General features: G+C 37.0%; 1 protein-coding gene across 4 annotated transcripts in view; it reads right to left on the bottom strand.

The window, feature by feature from the left end:
- Window positions 1-20,688, bottom strand: part of LOC121294636 (myotubularin-related protein 13-like) — a 123,664-nt gene that overhangs the window by 50,691 nt on the left and 52,285 nt on the right. For all 4 annotated transcript variants that reach the window (XM_041218550.1, XM_041218551.1, XM_041218552.1 and 1 more), the window contains exons 4-6: window positions 13,799-13,918; window positions 12,154-12,264; window positions 11,049-11,154 (exon numbers count right to left, since the gene is read on the bottom strand). In XM_041218550.1, the coding sequence (XP_041074484.1) occupies window positions 11,049-11,154; window positions 12,154-12,264; window positions 13,799-13,918 (337 nt within the window). The remainder of the gene's footprint in view (window positions 1-11,048; window positions 11,155-12,153; window positions 12,265-13,798; window positions 13,919-20,688) is intronic.

The raw sequence follows: 20,688 nt of genomic DNA, 5'->3' as shown, positions 1-20,688 counted from the left end.
ATTTCTGAGCTGCCATCCTGGAGGAGGTTTTGGAACCAAGCCACAGGATTTCTCAATGCAGCAGCTTGGGCACAGTCAGCCATTCTGGTGCTGCCTAGTGGAGCATCCATATTTAGAAAGGAGAAGGTCTTGTCTACACTGTATAATGGTAAGCTTTTAGCCTTTGCCCATATTGTCACTGCACGTTTTGTTTTTTAACCTTGAGCAGTTTACTTATCTAGTGTAACACAAACACATTTCCGATCCTAAATAATAGCGGTGGACTCAGACAATAGTTACAAACAACAAAACAGTACGCTGGCTGTTGATTCTAACAACTTCCTATTCTCTCTGGTACGAGCATCCTGTTGAACACGGTATGCAAGATGGAAATTGCTGTTATGACTTAGCTGACCTTTCAGCTGCCAGCATTCTAAGGATGTGACACATGTCTGAGTGCGCTGGACACTATTATTCTCCAGCCTTTATCTTCCTTTAAATGAAATGATGCAATATCCACAAACTGTCACCCCATCAAATTAGCCACGTGGCTGCCCTAATAAAATAATATTCATAAATTCAATGAGTACTTATCATTTCATAAACATTTCAAACAGAACTGTGACCAGTTATGCTAGAATGCAGGTGGTGGTTGGGTGATGCTGAACAATAGCCATATTGACAATGTCCATGACTATTTTATACTGGAATTCTATGGTGATCACTATGGAATCTGCAAGTCAACTAATTGAGCTGTGTGTTTCCCCACACACATTCCACTGTGTTAGAGGACTACTTTGAAGATGAAGTGTTCCCCAAGTACAGTATGTTCAGCTTTATATTACAGGATAAACTTCCACACATTGAGTCTATACACCACTTCAGAAGACATTAGACTTTGCTCAAAGCCCCTTTTCATTTTGATTCTTATCACCACCAACAAAGCATGAAATGACTGACAGCAGTACAAGAAAGACCCATGTTGATCTGGACACAAACGGCGGTTCTTTCCCAGCCAGCTAGCAGTGGTTTTATTAAAGTACTGAATTATCTAACTTTCACTGCAAGGTGCCTGTGCTACAACTGTCAGGCAGTGATTCCAGGCATTGACAAGTGATGGACACTAACTATATAAATAAGTTCCATTTCCATTAAAGCCCATCCAGATGATTGGGGAGGGTGTCCCAGAGTAGGAAATGTGCTGAAAGTTCACCCAGATCAATTGACCACAGAGGAATACATAAGGCTGGATTTAATTGTACCAACATAGCTTCACTCTGACACGTATCACAGAGTAGTATAGCTGCCTGCTATGTAACATTTCGTTGCAATTCTCAGGGTAACTCAGAAATAGGCATGTAATATTAGAGAACCAAACATCACAGACTCAGATTGAGGTGTTAGTTAGTTTGCATAGACTTTTTTTTAAAATTTCTGTCACATGCATTACAGTTTTCACACCAAAGGATGCATTCAGTGCACGTGAAAGTAAACACAATCTTTATAGTATATTTGTCCTTAAAGTCAGACCCTTATGAATTAGCTTGAATATCTCTGAGCGCTGTTGAAAAAAAAAAAAAAAAAAAACCACACACCTCTGTCTTATTTATATAGAAATCATATTTTTTAAAATGTCTTTAAATGTCTTGAAAGTGTTTTATATTCAACACACGACCTGGCATAAGATAAAAAAATAAATAAATAAAAAAATCAATCTGTCTCATTGTTCAGTGAACCTAGCTCATTTAAAAGGATTAGCAGATGGGGCACATTACAGTAAAAGATGCAAAGGCATATCAGAATCTGTGATTCTAGAAGAAGTCATAATAATACTTCTCTCAGGTCAATAAGGGGTGAAAGAAGTCCGAGCTGTCAAACTCCCAGTCATCCTGTGCACTTAGAAAAACATTCATGGTAAGAAAAGTAACCTTATTGAAGAGAAATGCAAGATTTGTTTTCTTAATATGAATGTTAACATGAGAAAAAAAGTGCTTTTTCATTATTTTTCACGTGTGGGGTCAAAGGTTAAAATCCTCAGCAATACTGTAGCCAGACCGGGATACAATAAAACGTAGCGAGAAAAAACATAATTCTTGCAGATTTCCTAGTAAAATAAACAGTTTACAGTTCAGAAAAGTTACTGAAAATATTTTTTTAAGCTTGGATCTAGGCAAACCTAACTGCTTCCATTGGCAACAAAACGTTGCATATTTGTAATTGCTGAAAAAAAAAAAAACTTCCTTGAATTGAAGTGGTATTGAATTTATAAAACAACACATGAAAAAAGTCGGACGGAGATAATTTCATTAGGTAACTCATTTTTCAAGTATTTGCATATACAGCACACAGTTTGAGGCACGGAGTGAATAATTTCTAAACATTTTTAAAACGTAGGCCCCAAAATAGTACCAGGAGAGCTAGAAAAAGAATAAAGAACAGGCTGCTGTCATGCACACGTCATGTCATTCAGCAAATAAACAAAAAAAAAAAAGAGGTTTGTCTGGAAATACTAACAGGATTGAAACAAAAACATAAAAATTATGAATTCAAATTAAATAGCTTCCATTGTTTGTTTTCAAAACACATGCTCCTTTTAAAATATGTACAACATATTTGTAATTCAAAAATATGTAAAGAAAAAAAAAGTGTGGAAAAAATTAATCCTCAGAACAAAAAGTTTTACTTTAAAAAAAGGTACAATAAAGTTGTGTGTAGAATCATTTATACAATCAACTCCGATAGTAACGCATTTAACAGTGCTAAAATCCCATTGTGGCAACATTTACAAAACATACATGACTCTTCTCATGGTAGTTCAGTTTATTTTAAAGAGATACAGTTCGTGTAGTTGTAGTTAAGGTGGCATTAAGTAACTGTGCATTGAGGGGAAAATGCTCGAATTCCTGAGAAAAAAAAAAAAAAGAAAGCGCCTTTTCATTATAATGGGTGCATTATTTGGTTAAAAGTACAACCTGTAATTATAAGAGATTTCTTTTGCAAGCATGTTTGCGGTAAGCAGCTGGTGCTTGTACAGCCGATTACATCAGTAACCCAAATGTAAATTAACCAACAATTTATTTTGGCGGGCCGAGCCGCTTGTGCTTTCCCAGAGTGTTTTTTGGGGATTCTCTGCGTAGGTCCAGCTAAGTATTTTTGTCAGACCTACTTGGCACTGTGCTGGATTTCCCCACATTGCTCTGCCAATGTGTCTTAACCCTGGCCTCGTGGGACTAACCCTACTGTGAAGAAGGAGCAAAGCGTCCGTAGCAGGTTTCTAGTAACGCGGTGAAGGCTGTTGGTTAGTATCTGAGAAAAACAGAATTCTATAGGGAAAGCCAGCGGTTTACTGAAGTGTTAGATTACTATATTCCTTGTGATTCATTTCCCTAATGGAGCAAGGGTTCAACCAGAAAAAAAAAACTGTTTTTAAATCACGTTTAACTTATGTGGTGTCTTGGGGACCCAGCAACATGTGATACTCTGCTGTTTTCACTGAGGCTTACCAGTAAGAGGAAACAAGGCTCTTCAAAAACGTTACTTACGTTAACATGCAATGTAATATTCAGTGTGTAAACCAACAATTAAAACCACAGCATCTGCCAGCAAGAGTACAGCGGCAGTAATGCAGGATTACTAGGACTTGATCCTCGGGGTGACAAAAGATGAATTCAGTTCTTCGACTTGCTTCTAAGACAACTGTAGAGTTGGGCTGGTGACAAATAATTCCAAAAATATTTTCATTTAGAAAACGAGTAAAATATGTTTACCATTTCTTGTGACTCTGGTGTGCTAAGTGTGTGCATTGCAGGGATACCTAGCCTATTACACTTCTGCACAATAGCCTTTTACCATACCCTTTAGATGAATGAGTTACAATTTTTTTTATTTTTTTTTAAACATTTGTTAAAATAATACTTTTATAGCATGTCCTTTACCCTATTTAAAATGTGCACATTAATAATTCCAGTTAGTACCGTCTTCACTGCTTCAGATCCAACTACTGAAGAATTGCAGCATGCTAAAGCAGGGGTAATAGCTCCAAGCAGATTAGGATAAACCTTTTGTATTGCCTATGACTAGTGAATGCTGGCAGAAATCAGATAAGGAACACGGTTATTAATCAGTTTTTGCCTAAAAAACATTATTTAAAATTAAATTTCTCTAGGCGGTCCTCTTCCTAATATTCTGGGGGTCCCTGCTGAATTGAAACAGCTGACACTCAACAGTACTGTACATCGCTCTTGATTTTACCCCTAAAAACACAGCTCTTCTCTACTGACAGTCCTTCTCCCTGCGTGTTGGTAACAAAGGTTAATGCAAGGTCCCCAAAGTGGATTACACAAGCAGACACAGCTCACAAGAGAAAATGCACCACAGAGTCAGTATCTGCCCACTAATTCTGCATTCTCTCCACCAACTTAACAGCAGGTACCATAGCACCTGAAACAATTACTTTAACAAGATCTGAGAACAAAACAAAGCACAGTAGCATTGCCAGTGGAAATAAAGTACTAAACAAAATGTAAGGCTGTAGCTCACTCAGTAAAGGCAGTACTGCTTAGAATGGAAGGTGAGTCATGTGAGCCTGCTTGTGGAGAGTGGCTGATCCTGGCTGGGTGCCCACACAGGTTAATCTTCAGGGTGTAGTTCACCTCACTTTTGCAAATCAGACAGCATGCTGTACTTGTCAGGCACCTGATGAGTCTTGCCTTCTGGGTTCAGTAGTTTGGTAATTGAAGTGTCCCTGAACCAAAATCGTACATAACTTAAACATAAGAACAACATTAGAAAGTTTACAAACGAGAGGAGGCCATTCGGCCCATCTTGCTTGTTTTGGTTGTTAGTAGCTTATTGATCCCAGAATCTCATCAAGCAGCTTCTTGAAGGATCCCAGGGTGTCAGCTTCAACAACATGGTACCTGACCCTCACAGATCTGTGTAAAAAAGTGCCTCTTATTTTCTGTTCTGAATGTCCCTTTGTCTAATCTCCATTTGTGACCCCTGGTCCTTGTTTCTTTTCTCAGGTTGAAAAAGACCCTTGGGTTGACATTGTCAATACCTTTTAGAATTTTGGAATGCTTGAATCAGGTCTTCTTTGTTCAAGACTGAATAGATTCAATTATTTTAGCCTGTCTGCATATGACATGCCTTTTAAACCTGGAATAATTCTAGTTGCTCTTCTTTGCACTCTTTCTAGAGCAGCAATATCCTTTTTTGTAGCGAGGTGACCAGAACTGAACACAATATTATAGCTGAGGTCTTACTAATGCATTAAAGTTTTAACATTATTTCCCTTGATTTAAATTCAACACTTTTCACAATATATCCGAGCATCTTGTTGGCCTTTTTTATAGCTTCCCCACATTGTCTAGATAAAGACATTTCTGAGTCAACATAGACTCCTCTGTCTTTTTCATAGATTCCGTCTTCAATTTCAGTATCTCCCATATGATATTTATAATGCACATTTGTATTGCCTGCGTGCAGTACCTTACCCTTTTCTCTATTAAATCTCATTTGCCATGTGTCTGCCCAGTTCTGAATCTTGTCTAGATTATTTTGAATGACCTTCGCTGCTGCAACAGTGTTTGCCACTCCTCCTATTTTTGTGCCGTCTGCAAAACCTGCCAATTCCAGCAAGGACTGGTGAACATTTTTTGGGTGGGCTTTCTCTGCTTCCTAAACTGGTATATTAAACCACTTTATAAAACAAATGTACAGAACTTTCTAAAACCACTGACAAATATCAAACTGTAGTCCAGATACAAAATTAACAAAACATGCTCTGGCTTGAAGAGCAATTTAGTTGCCATGGCGGCTCAAATAAGCTTTGTGTATTGGGGGCAGTCAACCAAAGAAATGATGTAACCAGGCTTGTGAACATTACGGAATTCTCCGGTTTTTACTTTGAAATAACAAACAGAAAATCAGGTGTTAGTCAATGTGGTCTATTACGCCTGTAGCAAAACAGTCAATGGCCCCTGCTTGTCTTTCCTAATCCCAGAATAAAACACCTATTTTGTCTTTCACTAAACCATGATGCTCTTCATAATTGTAAATGAAGTTATTAATGAGTTACTGCACAATGCAGGCGATGCCGGTTGTTTTGTAAGAGTCTGTGGTAGGTAGGGTTTGTGAAGGAGACTGTTGCTCATGTAAGCTCATCTTCAGTTACCTGTCTGTTTAATATCTCTTTATATCTGTTCTGCATTATTCCCTGTTGTAACTGCTGCTATCAATGTCACAAACACACTTGAATCTCAATGCAGGGCTCCTCCAGGCTTAAACTGGAAGTTATCATAGAAGCTCAAAAAAAAAAAAAAAAATCAACATCAAAACCAAGCTTAACTATGAACCTTGGTAATAAGAGTACTTGTATATTGCTGTGATGTATTTACAGTCATTGTATTAAACTGACTGTCCCAGTTTTTGGTCATTACTCATTTCAGTTTGCAGCAGGCAAAGACTGGAATGAGTTTCAAAACAAGTTAAAATTAGAACATATTTGAGGCTGCTTTTAGTGCTGACTGACATTTGTGCCTGTTAAGTTGTTGCCGAGTTGTTTTTTTTTTATGATTGATTATGTGGGTGTTTTTTTACTCCTTGTGTTTTCTGTTCTTTGCTGTGGTGTTGTGAGCCTAATGCCAGGTTGTCATTGTAATTGAGAATGTGTTCTCAATAGACTCATCTGGATTAATAAAGGTTTTGAGTGACAATTGAAATAAGAATGACCACTGAAGGGCAGGAACTCAAAACAGCTGCTTACCTGCATTAGGTTTAGTATTATTTCCCCAAACAGAATGCATTGTCTTAGAAACAGATAACATCTATACTGGGCTGTCAGTCACGATAACAGCGGCAAGGCAGAGTCCTCAGAAACTGATAGTTGCAAGTCTGACCTCTTCATTAATGAGGTAATGCTGACTTTCACCAAAGTACTCCTTGGGATGTGAGCTTTCACTCGCTAATCCCTTCGACAATACAATACTCTGTTTGTCTTATGCTGTCATGTTCAATGCAGCTACTTCCACCTCAAGTTCACCTAACATTTAAAACAAATAAATAAAATAAATAAAAAAAATCCCTAAATGTAATTAGATTAAAAGCACAGCAGCTCAAGGGTACTACAGCTTTCTCCACCACAAAACTAAAGTTCAAGCTGTTAATGGGATGAATTGCATCAAACCACCTCTAATACACAGATAAGTGTGCACTAGCATAATGTCCTTTTCAAAATGTAGTTACTGAGTGCATAATATATTAAACACAGCAGGCTGTGACTAGAGAAAAATACATCAAGTTACTACTGCAAGAATAGGCAACGGTCAACACACTGCATACACCTGACTGTACCATGACCCCACTCGGTTAATTAAAAGGATGCATATGTATTTCCGGTTCCCCCCATCCCCCCCCAATGAATGTGCAAACAATTATTTGGCTCAACATATTTTTTTCTTTAACCTTTGCAATCTTTCTGTAAATAAAGAAAATTAGCACTTATTTCTGTTTTCAAACATTTATTTTATTTTTCCCTCCTCTACCTTCCTTCATCACTCCTATAACCTCTGGCAGTTGATATAAAGTATTTTTCACAGTTCCCGTAACTCCACAGCTGGACTTTATGGTTTGTGTTGAAATAAAGTTTAAAATACTTCACTCATAATACACAATAAAGATGCAACCACTTGATTTGAATAAACTTTGTCAGCTACAGCATATACAAAACACATCTTGCACGGGATGACAACAAACGTATTAAAGCTCCTTTCACAAAGCTGTAGCACTCCGACACTTTAGTTAAATGTAACACCTCCAGGTCAGATCAAGTCTGTCTTTCTATTGTAATAAAACCAAATGCACAGAGACAGATTTGTAAAGGGATACTGTAGCTGCGGCAGTACTGTTCCAAAACAGATGGCAAGTACTGTATGTGACAGGAAATTAAAAGAATATTTCAAGCAAGGCAGTTCTCCTAACCATGCAAACCATTGTCACAGCATCCTGATAAACAACTCTGCATGCACACGATATGACACGTTGCATCGTGCTGATACACCACCAATACCACACGTAGTACAACCTCAATTTAATCACTTTCACAAGTACTACACTTATTTGTAAAATTATGTGTTATAAAGCACAGGGAGTTCACACACTAGAAGTACATGATCAAATACTTTAACTAAAAGCTTATACAGTAGCTTGGTTAAGATTCTAAGATTCTACCCTAGTGGCAAAAACAGCTTGATGAACTCCAATGTGCCAAACAAGTTTAAATGGCTCTCTCTGATCCTACAGTAATGAGGTAAACATACTAATTACCTGAGGATTTAATGAAAAATCTCTGTGTCAGTAGTGTGTTAAAAGCAATAAGGCACTGAAATAACTTCATACGTCGTCTTCAACCTGTGCCAGCTGTGCGGTCGCTCACCGCAGCTGTACATTCTAACGTGCCTTACTGCTCATTTAATTCTAGTGATTCCGTGATTTGTTTCAAAAACAATACTTTAATGCATTCTACATTTGAAAAAGAAAACAAAACAAAAAACATGTGCTGTGCACACTGTTGCATGTAACTCCTTAATTATGGTTTAATTCCAAAGAGATTGCAATCTACAAATCAAGTTTGAATGATACTGGCCTTTTATGATTATGGATTTAGCTAACATAAGGGCAGTTGACTTTTTTGTTTGTTTTTTTTTAACTCCTGTACTATAAAGATATGGATCTTTTGATCTGCCGGTTTATTTACACATAGTTTTTCAGATCAGTCTGCCTCAATATTATATAACTGTGAGGTACACTGCTGTGCAAAAGTCAGACATGTTTTCTACTCTGATGCATTATGAGCATCACCAATTTACTCAAAGCATCCAATAGGGTTTTCTACTATTATAACAACCTTGACTTGCATAAAGATTACTCAATTTTCAAGGTGTGGTATCCGACAAACCTAGGACTGGAAGACCCAGAAAGCTGTCTAACAAGGATGAGCGGTACTTGAAGATAATATCCTCTAGGAATAGAAAGAAGACAAGTGTTGAATTGACAACAGAACTGGCTGAAGGCACAGGTGTCGCTGTCCATCAAATCAGAAGTATGAAGATAGCTCTAGAAATTAGAAGATAAAGGATGTGTTGCAGTAAGAATACCTCTGTTAAGAAAGGGAAACAAGACTGAAAGGCTAAAATATGAACAAGAACACAGAAATTGGACTATGGAACAATGGTCAAAAGGTACTTTGGACTGTTAATGGATAATTGTAAAAAACACTAGTGGAGGCTTTGAGTACATTGTTGATGCTCATAATGCATCAGAGTAGAAAAATGCAACATGTCTAAGACTTCTGCACAGCAGTGTATATAAAGCATTATTTCTTTTCCAGGCCACATTTTTATTTTGCCTTAAAAAATGTCATTAAAACGGCACTGGCAACTTTAACAAAATCATTATACTAGATATCGTGTTGCTGAATTAATTTTTATGCCATGACATTGATAAATATTATTACAGTTATTATAAAAGAACGTAATAGTTAATGGACTGTGCTTTTTGAAAAAAACCAAAAACAAAAAGTACAGCTTATTGAACTGAACCAAAAACAATACAACTACAGCACAATTCTTAAAAAACAGCTGAACAGTTTTATAAGCTCATAAAATTGAAAAGGAAAAGTTTGTTCAATCTCCCAGAACAGTCATTCAGTTCAGCTGATTCACATCTACTGTATAAAAACAGGCAGACCTCAGCCCAAGAACAGCATCATTTCAAGACCCATTCGAAACAGTTGTGATCCGTGTTACATACCATTAAGGTGTTTACCTTTGAGTCCGTCAATGAGTGCTGTTTGTTATGTGCACTGTAAAACATAACGCAGATTTAAAACAAGTATTTTCAGTGCAGGGGTTGAACAGATCAGTCTCATTCTGGTCTGTGGTTGCAGCTGGAGTGCTACCGTTTCCATTTGCAGGGTACAATTTAATCTGCTACTGGAGGTTTAAAAGCAAATGTTACATGAGTGCTCTCCCTCATCTGAACTTCAGTAACCTTAAAATCACCAGCCATGTCGTGCTCTGACAAGATCAGGCTCAAGGGTGGCATAGCTGTGTACTTTTGCACAGCTATATATTATTTGTACCTCACAACAGATGGGCATATGGGAATTAGCAATGTATTAAGTGGACACAGTCCAGAACAGTTTGATTTAAATGCGTTTCATGTGGTTGGCTGTGTTCTTTTATGAAAATTAAATATTTTCTTTTAGTTTTAAATCAGATGTAAAAGTACACAGCTATGCCACCCTTGAGCCTGATCTTGTCAGAGCACGACATGGCTGGTGATTTTAAGGTTCCTGAAGTTCAGATGAGGGAGAGCACTCATGTAACATTTGCTTTTAAACCTCCAGTAGCAGATTAAATTGTATCCTGCAAATGGAAACGGTAGCACTCCAGCTGCGACCACAGACCAGAATGAGATTGATCTGTTCAACCCCTGCAGTAAAAATACTTGTCTTAAATCTGAATTATGTTTTACAGTGCACATAACAAACAACACTTCACTGACAGACTCTTAAGGGTTCACATCCTTCAAACTGAATGGCAAATCATTCACACTGGTAATCAGTTTTGTGAGGTCACAGAGAAGTGATGGGGGGGGGGGGGAGACACAGGCAACCTTGACTACACATGGGTTCAACACATCTGAAACACTTTGCAGATTTTAGTATTATGAAGAAAAAAAAAAAAAAGGCAATATTTTTAATCATTCATACAAAATTAAAAGGCAGGGACATAACAATGATTAAAAATGAATCTGCATTTTTATTTATTAAGTTTAGCTGGACAGTTACAGTCTGTAACATCCAAAACTGTTAGTTTCTGTTAAGAAACATTTCAAGTCACTAGCCCAACAAGATTAAAATCAACTTTAATAAGTCTATATATTCCTGGGCTTAAATAAAAAACAATTGCATAGCATATTGTACACACTGCACCAAACAATTTAGCAGGAGTCCTGCTCCTACCAGCTACCTGGACATTTAAAGAATGATAATATAGGGAACCCACCTAGCTGTTGAAACAGGAGAGCAACACTTGTGTGGGTCACTGGAAGACTGACATTTAACGGAGTTTGTATCAACTGCCTGTCTCCTGCTCCCAGGGAAAACAATTTCTACAATGAGAAAGAAAAGAAAAAGAAAAATGTCACTGTGATGCATTATAAATTGGTCGGTAAGGCAGTATTAATATACACAGTACGCGGACAGTTCATACATGCATAGGCACTGATTGTAAAAGAGTCTTCTATTTATAGAGGGATGATGCGCCACTCCAAGTTCAGAAACGCTTCAAAGACACTCTGAGTTACAGGGGATCTGCTAGAATGGAGCACGGTTCCTATCTAGTTTAACGTGTCACTGCATGATAATCCATGAGCAGAATGGTTTGAGGTGACAGCTGATTGGCAGTAACATGCTGGCTTGAAAAGCTGTTCTTTCAAATTATGTAAGATGATGCAGTAAATGGTCCCTCAATACCGTAGCTAGAGGGTACATTTATTTATAAACAGTTTGTATAGTGTGTTGTATATGGCTGCATCATTCACTGCAGTTTAGCAGTTGTGGACTATCCACAACACAAATATGTAATCTGTTAAGAAATCTAAAAAAACTCAAAAGATAACAAACATACACTTCTAGGGCTACAAAGAGGGAAATGGGAAATCAAAGCAACGTTTTTCATTTAAAGTAGATGATAGCCTAGGTTGAACTTAAAATTGTTCATCACTTTCAATGAAGGCAAAACCCAGCAATACTCTGAGCAAGTCTGACAGGAAAGTTATTTCTGAATAACACAAGGAGAACCACAACTCCTTTTTAGAACACAAAACAGTTTTGAAGCAAATGTATACAGACTTAGGAAAATACCCTAAAAGTACAGAGATGTCTACCTTCTGATTTATTGTTGCAGTTTTTGAGTAACAAATCCAAGTGCCACATTAACCCTTGTGACCTCAGTCTGGAATGGAATTCTAGCCGTCTCTGAAAACTGGACCATAGGGACCGAGCCAAAGCTTAACTGTGATCCCCTTTCAGAGAGAAAATATTTAAGGAATTGTTTGCTTTCTCCCGAAATTAAATTAAAAAGGAAAAAAAAAAACCTTTTTCTTCACCTGAGAACCGCCAGCCACCGGTACAAGGCATGTAAAGAGGTTTGCAATGAGACCCTCCAGAGGGAAGTGCAGACTGTCAATGTACACTGTGTAGATCAAGCCAAGGCAAGCCTGTAGGGACAGAAAAAACAGAGCACACATGGTACGGTTTTGGGACCCATTTTTATAATTATTGCACACACAACTTGAAAAATGATTTCAACTTTAACAAAATAACATCCCTTGACGCAAAAGACATTTGTGAAAAAAAAAAAAAAAAAAAATTTCTGGTTACGGTTTTCCTTCTTTAATCAATACGTTTTTTAAAAACAGGGGTGATTATAATAAGCCCTTTATCAACCTTGGAATCAAGTCACAGACAGCAATTCAGCATTAAACAGACATCTAGGGCTGGCAAATGAATAACACTTTTGCACTGCTGTAGAATGTAAAGCGCTTTGTGATGGTGGTCCACTATGAAAGGCGCTATATAAAAATAAAGATTGATTAAAAAAAATGTGTCGCCGCCCCCCACCCCCACCCCTAACAGAGAAATAAACAAACTCAGTGCTTTATATTACACTTATTTATAACATGCAGATATTCTAAATTAAACATCTTTATTACAATTAGCTTATATACTACAGTGAGGCTGTTGTGTGCAAAACACAGCAGAGATATGCAACTAGCTAGAAAGGCTGTAGCCAAGATCTATGTGTTACTGCATTACTGCTTATTATGGTCATTTACATCTGAATGAGGGCTTATATTGTTCAGCTACCATTAAAAACATAGACTTTCATAGGGACACACTACACTGTTTCTCTCATTTCAGGTGGGGGTCCAGATATACAGCAGGGAGAACGAAGGAATTAGTAGATAAATGACCTGTTCAAAATCTCTCAGTGAAGTCGGTAGATGAATTTAGGATTACCTGACATTCATTTCTTAGCTGTTGGCAATGACCCTTTAATCTAATTTGCAATGTGAAGGTCAACCCTGTTTGCAAGGAAGTAAAATAACCCTAATGTGCAACACGTCCATTTAATTACACGTTTTTTTGATTGTCCATTTACGATATGCCTATTTTCCAACTGATTTCTATACCTTGTTTTCAAAATGTGCACTCTTGAACCAAAATGTTTAAATTCCGTAATATCAATTCAATAACGCACGTTCGTTATTTACCCTACTCGGTTGCAAGCCACACCATTTGATTTGCAGCAGCAATCCAACATGCTAATTATCTGTGTCAGTTCTACTGTGGCTGCTGTATTCTCTATGGGAAGATAAAACATCACTCTGTGTTTATTAGAGGTTAATGTGCTGCTCCTCTTTAGTGTGGTCTAGGCTCATATTACAGTGACTATGTACATGTGCTGTAGTTGATCATTAACTTTCTTTAGATATCGACTATAACTGTAGCTACACACAGAAGTCATTGCAGGAGCCAGGTCAAAAATACCCGGACAAAAGACAATAAAACCTATGTGTTTTCTTTATCTATCACTGCAGTCCAGTTTTGTTTGGTATTATTTATGTTAGTGTCTCAGCAGAAAAGTGTTTATATCACAATAGTGTTCTCATGTTTCCTGGTCTCTGTTCAAACCTGAATGAAACCTTTACAGTATAAATGAACACTGAACCAGGAATTGCTGTATTTTACCCTGAATATATCGGGGTAGTGTAGCCTTGAGACCAGTACAAGACTTTTTGGTGCAAATACTTGGGCTGGCTGTATCAAGCCACTCTCTTCATCCTCTTCCTCTTCTCCATGTTTTGAACCCTGGAAGACAGGAACAGTGAACACTATTAGCAGCAACACACCAGAGAAAATTGAGAAAAGTTATTTGGTATGTGACCAGGTAGTGTTGGCAAGGAGACCAGAATGCTGCAGTTCAAGTGCTCATGTGCACTTATTTACATAGACAAAACAAACACACTCCACCGTACCGTTCTTCACCATCACAGTTCTAAAAGAACACCCGTGATCACCCTTTTCATACACCTGTGGCTGGCTCCAGCCACATTCCCCACGTGTTTTTGCAGGGAGGAATTGAATCCCCTCCCTGCCACCCAATATTCCTCACACAGCCTTTCACGACAAGACTTTCACCTATAACAATACTGTATATATCAAAAGTTTTTTTTTTCTCAATCTGCAGATACAATGAAACTGCCTGTTAAATAAGGTGGTGAAAAACTATTTTAAAACAATTAAATTTAGTTTAAACACCTCCAGAAAAATGTGAACTTTACAGGACTTGGCATAAGGAAAAAAAAAAGTCAACATTCCTTTCTGTTGCATCAGAGTGTTTTGAGGCTAAAAGATGATACTCTTCTGCTGAATAACTGATAGGAAATGATAAAGGAAAATATGTGTTAAATGTGAGGCTAATCTGAAACAGACAAATGTTACACTTGGAACAGCACACCAATGTTAGTCACCATACACTCAAATTACCGGAGCAGGACACAAAAAAACCAAACTGCAACCACATCCCACAGAAAACATCTTCATGCCTTCACACTGTAGCATGTGGAGAGGCACAGCTAGTCTCCTTGCTCAAATCCTTGAAGAACTGTGAATTCTTGACCAAAGAATAGCGTACGAATATCCCACAAATACTTATGATACCTAACTAATTACTCTGCATGCTCCACCAACGAAATGCTCTATCCATGGTTAAACAGACCACTTCAAGAAAATAACTGAAGAATCTAAAATAACTTGTACAAGATGCAGCCCCTGGGGTTGAGAATTAAAGAACAGAGCTTTTCAAACATCCAGCCTGTACTCCACCAACTTACGATAAACCTCCTCAAATCGTCGAACTGTTTAATAACTCAAAATACTTTTCTTCCAAAAATATTTATAGGAAGTTAAATAGGTGTGCTAAAAAGAACCATATGGCCATGGTCACAATACTTCAACTGCTAGTTCTTTAAAATAAATAAATAAATAAATACAAAATTAGGAGATGGCCCACTTCAATTGTAGTTGGTGTCATTTGAGAAAGGACACAGACATGGCTCTGTTCGTAGTTCTGCATTTTCTTTATTTGATCTCCAATTCACCTTCTATAGACCTGCACTAACAAAAGGTGATGACTATCCCTGGCTTGTTCGTAATGGTCAAAACAGATCAAATTATACAGCATTCTAAATTTGTTCCCTGCTGTAAATTATGCTGTATGTAATAAGAAAAGTAAATAAGCACATCAACACAATGATCCCCGAAAACAGATTCTCAAACAGTAAAGCAGCGGAGGGTTTCAGACTTCTCTAGGTGTAAAATACTTATTCCTCCTTGTGGTGAGACTGTATTCCCCAGCCTGCAATATCCAAACAGGATGTTGTTGTAACCCGTGTAACACTTTGATATAAATCCATCATACTGCAAGTGTTATATTGTAATGGATTTTACTTCATTTTTGGCAAAGCCCTGAGTTTGAAATTGTGAATTTCCTGTTAACATGTTTAAAAGATGGATACCATATACAAAAACAACAATGTTCTTGTAAATGTGAACCAGAAGCACAACAACTGTGCAAAACCAGGGCTTCAAAAGATAGTACAATGAAATTAGAATTTCAGAATGTGTTGCAATTTCACGATCCACTCCCCAAGGAACTGCAGATCCTCCTTTGTAAATGAAAGTGAATCATGATCAGACCCACAAGTTCATGAAAAGGTTAACATTCATTTGACCTTAGTAGGCTGGACTACCCTGGCATTCAAATGCCAACACAATTTTCCTATTTTCATCAAAAGGTCTCACACAATTTCTTTTGCAGAGAGCTTCTACTTGTCACATACTAAATGAATACTAATTAAAAAGGAGGCTTGCTGTCTAAGGGGCATTCAATTTAAAATTGTTATACAGGTTTTGGATTTATTTTAATTAATTGATTACTATATAATATCCAAATGTGTTATTGTCTTATCTGCCACATTTAACAGTTTTGCATTGTCATTACTGTAGGCTCAGGAGATCAAAACAAACGCCTCAAAATATAGGCAATACAATGTAATTGAAGAGACTGTAAAGTGGGAGGGTTTACACAGTAATGTGAGCGACATAGTGTTGCTGTGGCTCTCCCGCTTTCAGAACTATGTTTACCAAGCACCGTTTCTTGGATATTGTACCCACACGAAAGCATTTTTGTTTTAGTTGGCAATGATTTCTTTACAGTGCACACTTGTGACTGGATTAAACACAAGACCAGCTGTAAAACACCATTCTGTCAGTATCAAAACATACAGTATAAAGAAAACTGTGCAATACAGTCATTCCGAAGACTCATGTTTATAGGATACAGCTTTAATGACAAGAGGCATTTAACATACTTGGCATTACAGTACATTTGTAAAGTGTATTGTGTGGTTTAGTGTTCAAGTGTTGACTTTTTTCTTGAAAAATTGAAGGGAATAAACAGACAAAACCTTCTTAACAGACAGCATTAAAAGTTATAGTTTTGAATGGTTTAGCGGTTCAGTGTTTTCAAAAGATGCTGAGAGTTAAGTTTATCTTGCACATTTCATGACTGAGAAAATTCCAATTGAATGCTTTATTGGAAGCCAAGTTCAAATCAAGGTTGTGAATTCAAGAATGTCCAGGGGCAGTTAGTGACATGTAAATTTCTTATTAAAATATAAAAACAACAAAACAAAAGGGTACACGTGTTTCTGGTTCTCTACCGCATTGGAAGGCTTCAGTTTTTTACTTTGGTAACTTCAAGCTAAAGTGAAAATCATCCAAAAATGTAGGTCGTTTCATGTGATGTTCGTTAATAGTTTTTAAGTTTCATTCTTTACTGAAAAATGAAACTCAAGGGTAATTATGAAAGTGGACTGGGCAAGGGAAAGTCAAGTTCTCACGGTTGCTAATACAGAGATTGTTTGCATTACTCTGATAACCTATTTAACGAATGGTCTTAACTGAACCAACTGCCCCATTAGTACTTCAACACGAGTGCATTCTTAGCATTGACACTGCCAGAAAACGTAGTGTTTGTGCTACAGCACTGCCTAATTATACATCTTTAAAATCTACAGAAGCGAGCCAATTAAGACATTCAAAACAGACCATCAATTTCTGTAATAAACAATATTTTAACAATGCATTTTAGCATTATACACAAAACACCTTAGAGTATAAATTTGCTGGTAGGTACTGCCAGTAGCCTCCTGTTTTGTTTCTGAATCTGGAGTTGGAAGACTGTAAAGAGTGAACATGTTATCTGTTTCTCCTTAAATTATGGTTTGAACACCAAGCACAGTTCCAAGCAGACCAAGTAGTTTATAGAGCGGCCGGATAGGGGATCTGAAATGTTCCTGCACACGTCCACAGAGTGTGCTAAAGAAACATGTCCAGATGCTGCTGTTTTTTTTTTTTTTTATGTTCACTGTGTTCTTTCATGCTAATGGCAGCAAAGAAATAGCTCTTTGTGTTAAAAAGAAAACCGACAGTCAGTCAGGTTGTGGGATCCCACATCAGGGTACTCTACTTAATCATCCCGAATCAGCCACTGTGCAAATCTCAGAGCTCATTGGAGGCATTACTGTATATTGCATGTCAGTCAGACCTCTTCACAAGGCTTGTATAGGAAAAGGGAAACCACCAGAAAAATTGAATTTTGAGGGACAGCTGCGATCTAAGGTAACCACAGTTCAGAAGGAGAAAAAAAATAAAATACCCAGAACCAATGCTGGAAAGCACATGGAGAAAAATCATCCAGGGAGTGTTAAGAATGTCACAAAACACTTGTTTTGTTGAACATTCCTAACATATTAAAGTTGAAATGTTCTGTAGACAGGTGCGCACTCTGTATTTCCCTATTCCCTTGTCTACTGAGAGCAGACAGGATGCTTGGCGTAGTTAACTGGAAGTTGTTGAGTCAGCTGCAGATGATCACAATACAGTACAAGCCAAGAAGAGGTGTTGGCGATTTGGACAGCTTCACTTCTGCACGAGCATCAAAGCCCAAAATGCTATTTTTATATTGATTTGGGTGGGTCACAGAATTTGAGATAATCTGAATTATCAACAATTGTTGTTTCCATAAGAAAAAAAAAAAAAAAAAAAAAAAAACTTTAAAATATGAGTTAAACAGTATACCATGTTCATGACTGAAGACATTACAGCATATTTTATATAAAAAATAAGTTTTCTGAACGACGTTTGATTTAATACACAGTGAAATGGCAAACTAAACTCATTTACTTTAAGAGTTAAGTATAAACATTAAAAAAAAAAAAAAAAAAAAATTAATTGAAATTTAAGCCAGTAAAAGATTCATAGTTCTAAGGCTCAGTTAAAACACACAAACTGATTTATTTCTGTCTGCTCCTTAACAAATAAGAAAAAAAATATTTAAAACATTAACTAATTGTACTACTTTTCTTGTATTTGTTTACCAAATCAATACATGGCTTTTGTATACTTGTTTCTTTTTACTGTAATTCAACACAACAACATAAGATGTCTTGTCCAGTGCTGTTCTGTATCCCAACATTTTACCAACAGCACACAAACGGATCATTATTAATTATAAATGTAGCTACAGGGAAATTGTTCTGTATATATTTCTGTTGGCATGAATACAGTAACCTTTTTTTTTTTTTTAATTAATTTTCTTCATGTCCCCTAGTGTGTAGTCCAGTAAACATTGTGGTCCTGGTGACCAAGTTCATAGATATCAGGAGCTCATGGCTTGAGAAGGCAGACAGTCTGATTATGTGACTATGATAAAGCCTGTATATTACATTCCTCTCTAAAGACCATATGACAAGTTCCATTGTTATCTTTGGGCTACAGAAAACCAACAGGATGTTTAGAAATAAACAATGCAGTCATGGAACGCTTCTAACCCAACCAAAGTAATTGGAAAAGCATGCACCCCTTTAGGGGAGGTTGGGAGAAATCACATTTTGCATACTAACATTCTTTAGATTCTTGCAAACTACAGCTAAATGTTCAACCAATATTTACATATCAAAGAGGAAAAATATTTATTAGCATTCACAAAACAAATAACTTAAAAACCCACAAACCTACATAGTGCATTATTTATTATATTGAACTCATTGTGCACTTCTATGCAGACTAAACGATCAGAATGACTGAGAAACTTTAAATGGAATGAAAACGTCAGGTTCTAAATGTTCTGCAGACCTCTGCTATTCTACCAGTTAAAACAGATTTCTGTGAAAAACACTCCGGTCTTAACAGACAGCTAGTTATAAGGAAGGGATACCATTAGACAGAAATGAGAGACAATAATAAAAGATATGTAATATAAGAAATGGTATTAGAAGACACTGTACCACTATGCAAACTTCTTATAGGACATTGCAAAAAAGGTAGCGTTTTACCAATTACTCTAGCTCAGAGTATTTAAACTTAATTTTGGACAGACTTCTCACTGATTTGTTCTTAGAATCAAAACTCTATTAACAGTCTGTAATTACTGTCAATAGGTAAGAGGAACTGCGGAGACATCACCCGCCCAAGCGAAGGGCAAGTATGTGAAGCAAGTTGCAGTATGTAAATATTTTCAAGACCGTGGTAAGTTATGCTTGCATGTTTCTTGATAAATTGCATTCTGAGTGCTTTTGGCACTGTCTGGAATTCATTTCCATCTGGATTTCTCAGTTTCAAATACGGAGAGTTGTTTTCGATCTCCATGGCAGTCATTACCCAGATTCCCAGTGTCACCAGGGTAAGACAGATGGACACTGTTTGTTGCATCCAGGGTAGATGACGGTAATTCCATTTTTGACGGACCTCTGCTAAGCACATGGATCTGTGAGATTCCCTGCTTTTCACAGCTACAGTAGGAAGACATGTGAACTGGTCACTGGCGCACAAATCATGGAATCGAATGGAGTTCCCCCATATTAACTACACGCTTTTAAAAGCAGAATTACAGGAAGACGTGCCTTTACCTTGAACTTATATACAGCGCCTTGGGTTGTCTGGTATAAAAAGCGATTTAAAAAAAGGTGATTACAGGCACATGTGTTGGTAACATCAAGGTAATTCGATTAAGGAATAAAAACAAATCAAAAACAGCTATTGTATATTAACAAGCCATTGTAGGGCTTTTCACACAGATCCAAGAACTCCAATATCTAAGTATATGTCACTGCCGTATTGTGGTTGGGCTCAATTCTTGTTTTTCAAATTCCTTTTTAAAATAAATTCTCAATTCCTTCGAAAGGTATAATAATTGCTGTGATCGTCGAGTTGCTTTCATTTGAAGCCGATTTACTGACTAACAGTGACTTCAATTTAAGTAATTTGCTACCACTGAGAAGCTCATTAACAGAATACTGCTAATTGCAAGTCTGATCACTGATGTGTTGTTGATATTGATTAAAATTGAATTGGAAATAGATTTTAAAAAAGGAATTGGAAACAGAATTGAAAAGCAGGACTTTCTTCCAAGCCTGGTGAGTATGTTAATTTGTATGTTGACATAGTGTGATGACACAAGGAAAACACAACTGCAATACTATTAGTAATACTAAAATAAAATACATGTTAAGATG

The sequence above is a fragment of the Polyodon spathula genome, chromosome 19, assembly GCF_017654505.1.
Source record: "Polyodon spathula isolate WHYD16114869_AA chromosome 19, ASM1765450v1, whole genome shotgun sequence".
NCBI lineage: Eukaryota > Metazoa > Chordata > Actinopteri > Acipenseriformes > Polyodontidae > Polyodon > Polyodon spathula.
The sequence above is the reverse complement of the archived record's forward strand: the minus strand, read 5'-3'. Positions and strand labels throughout refer to the sequence as shown.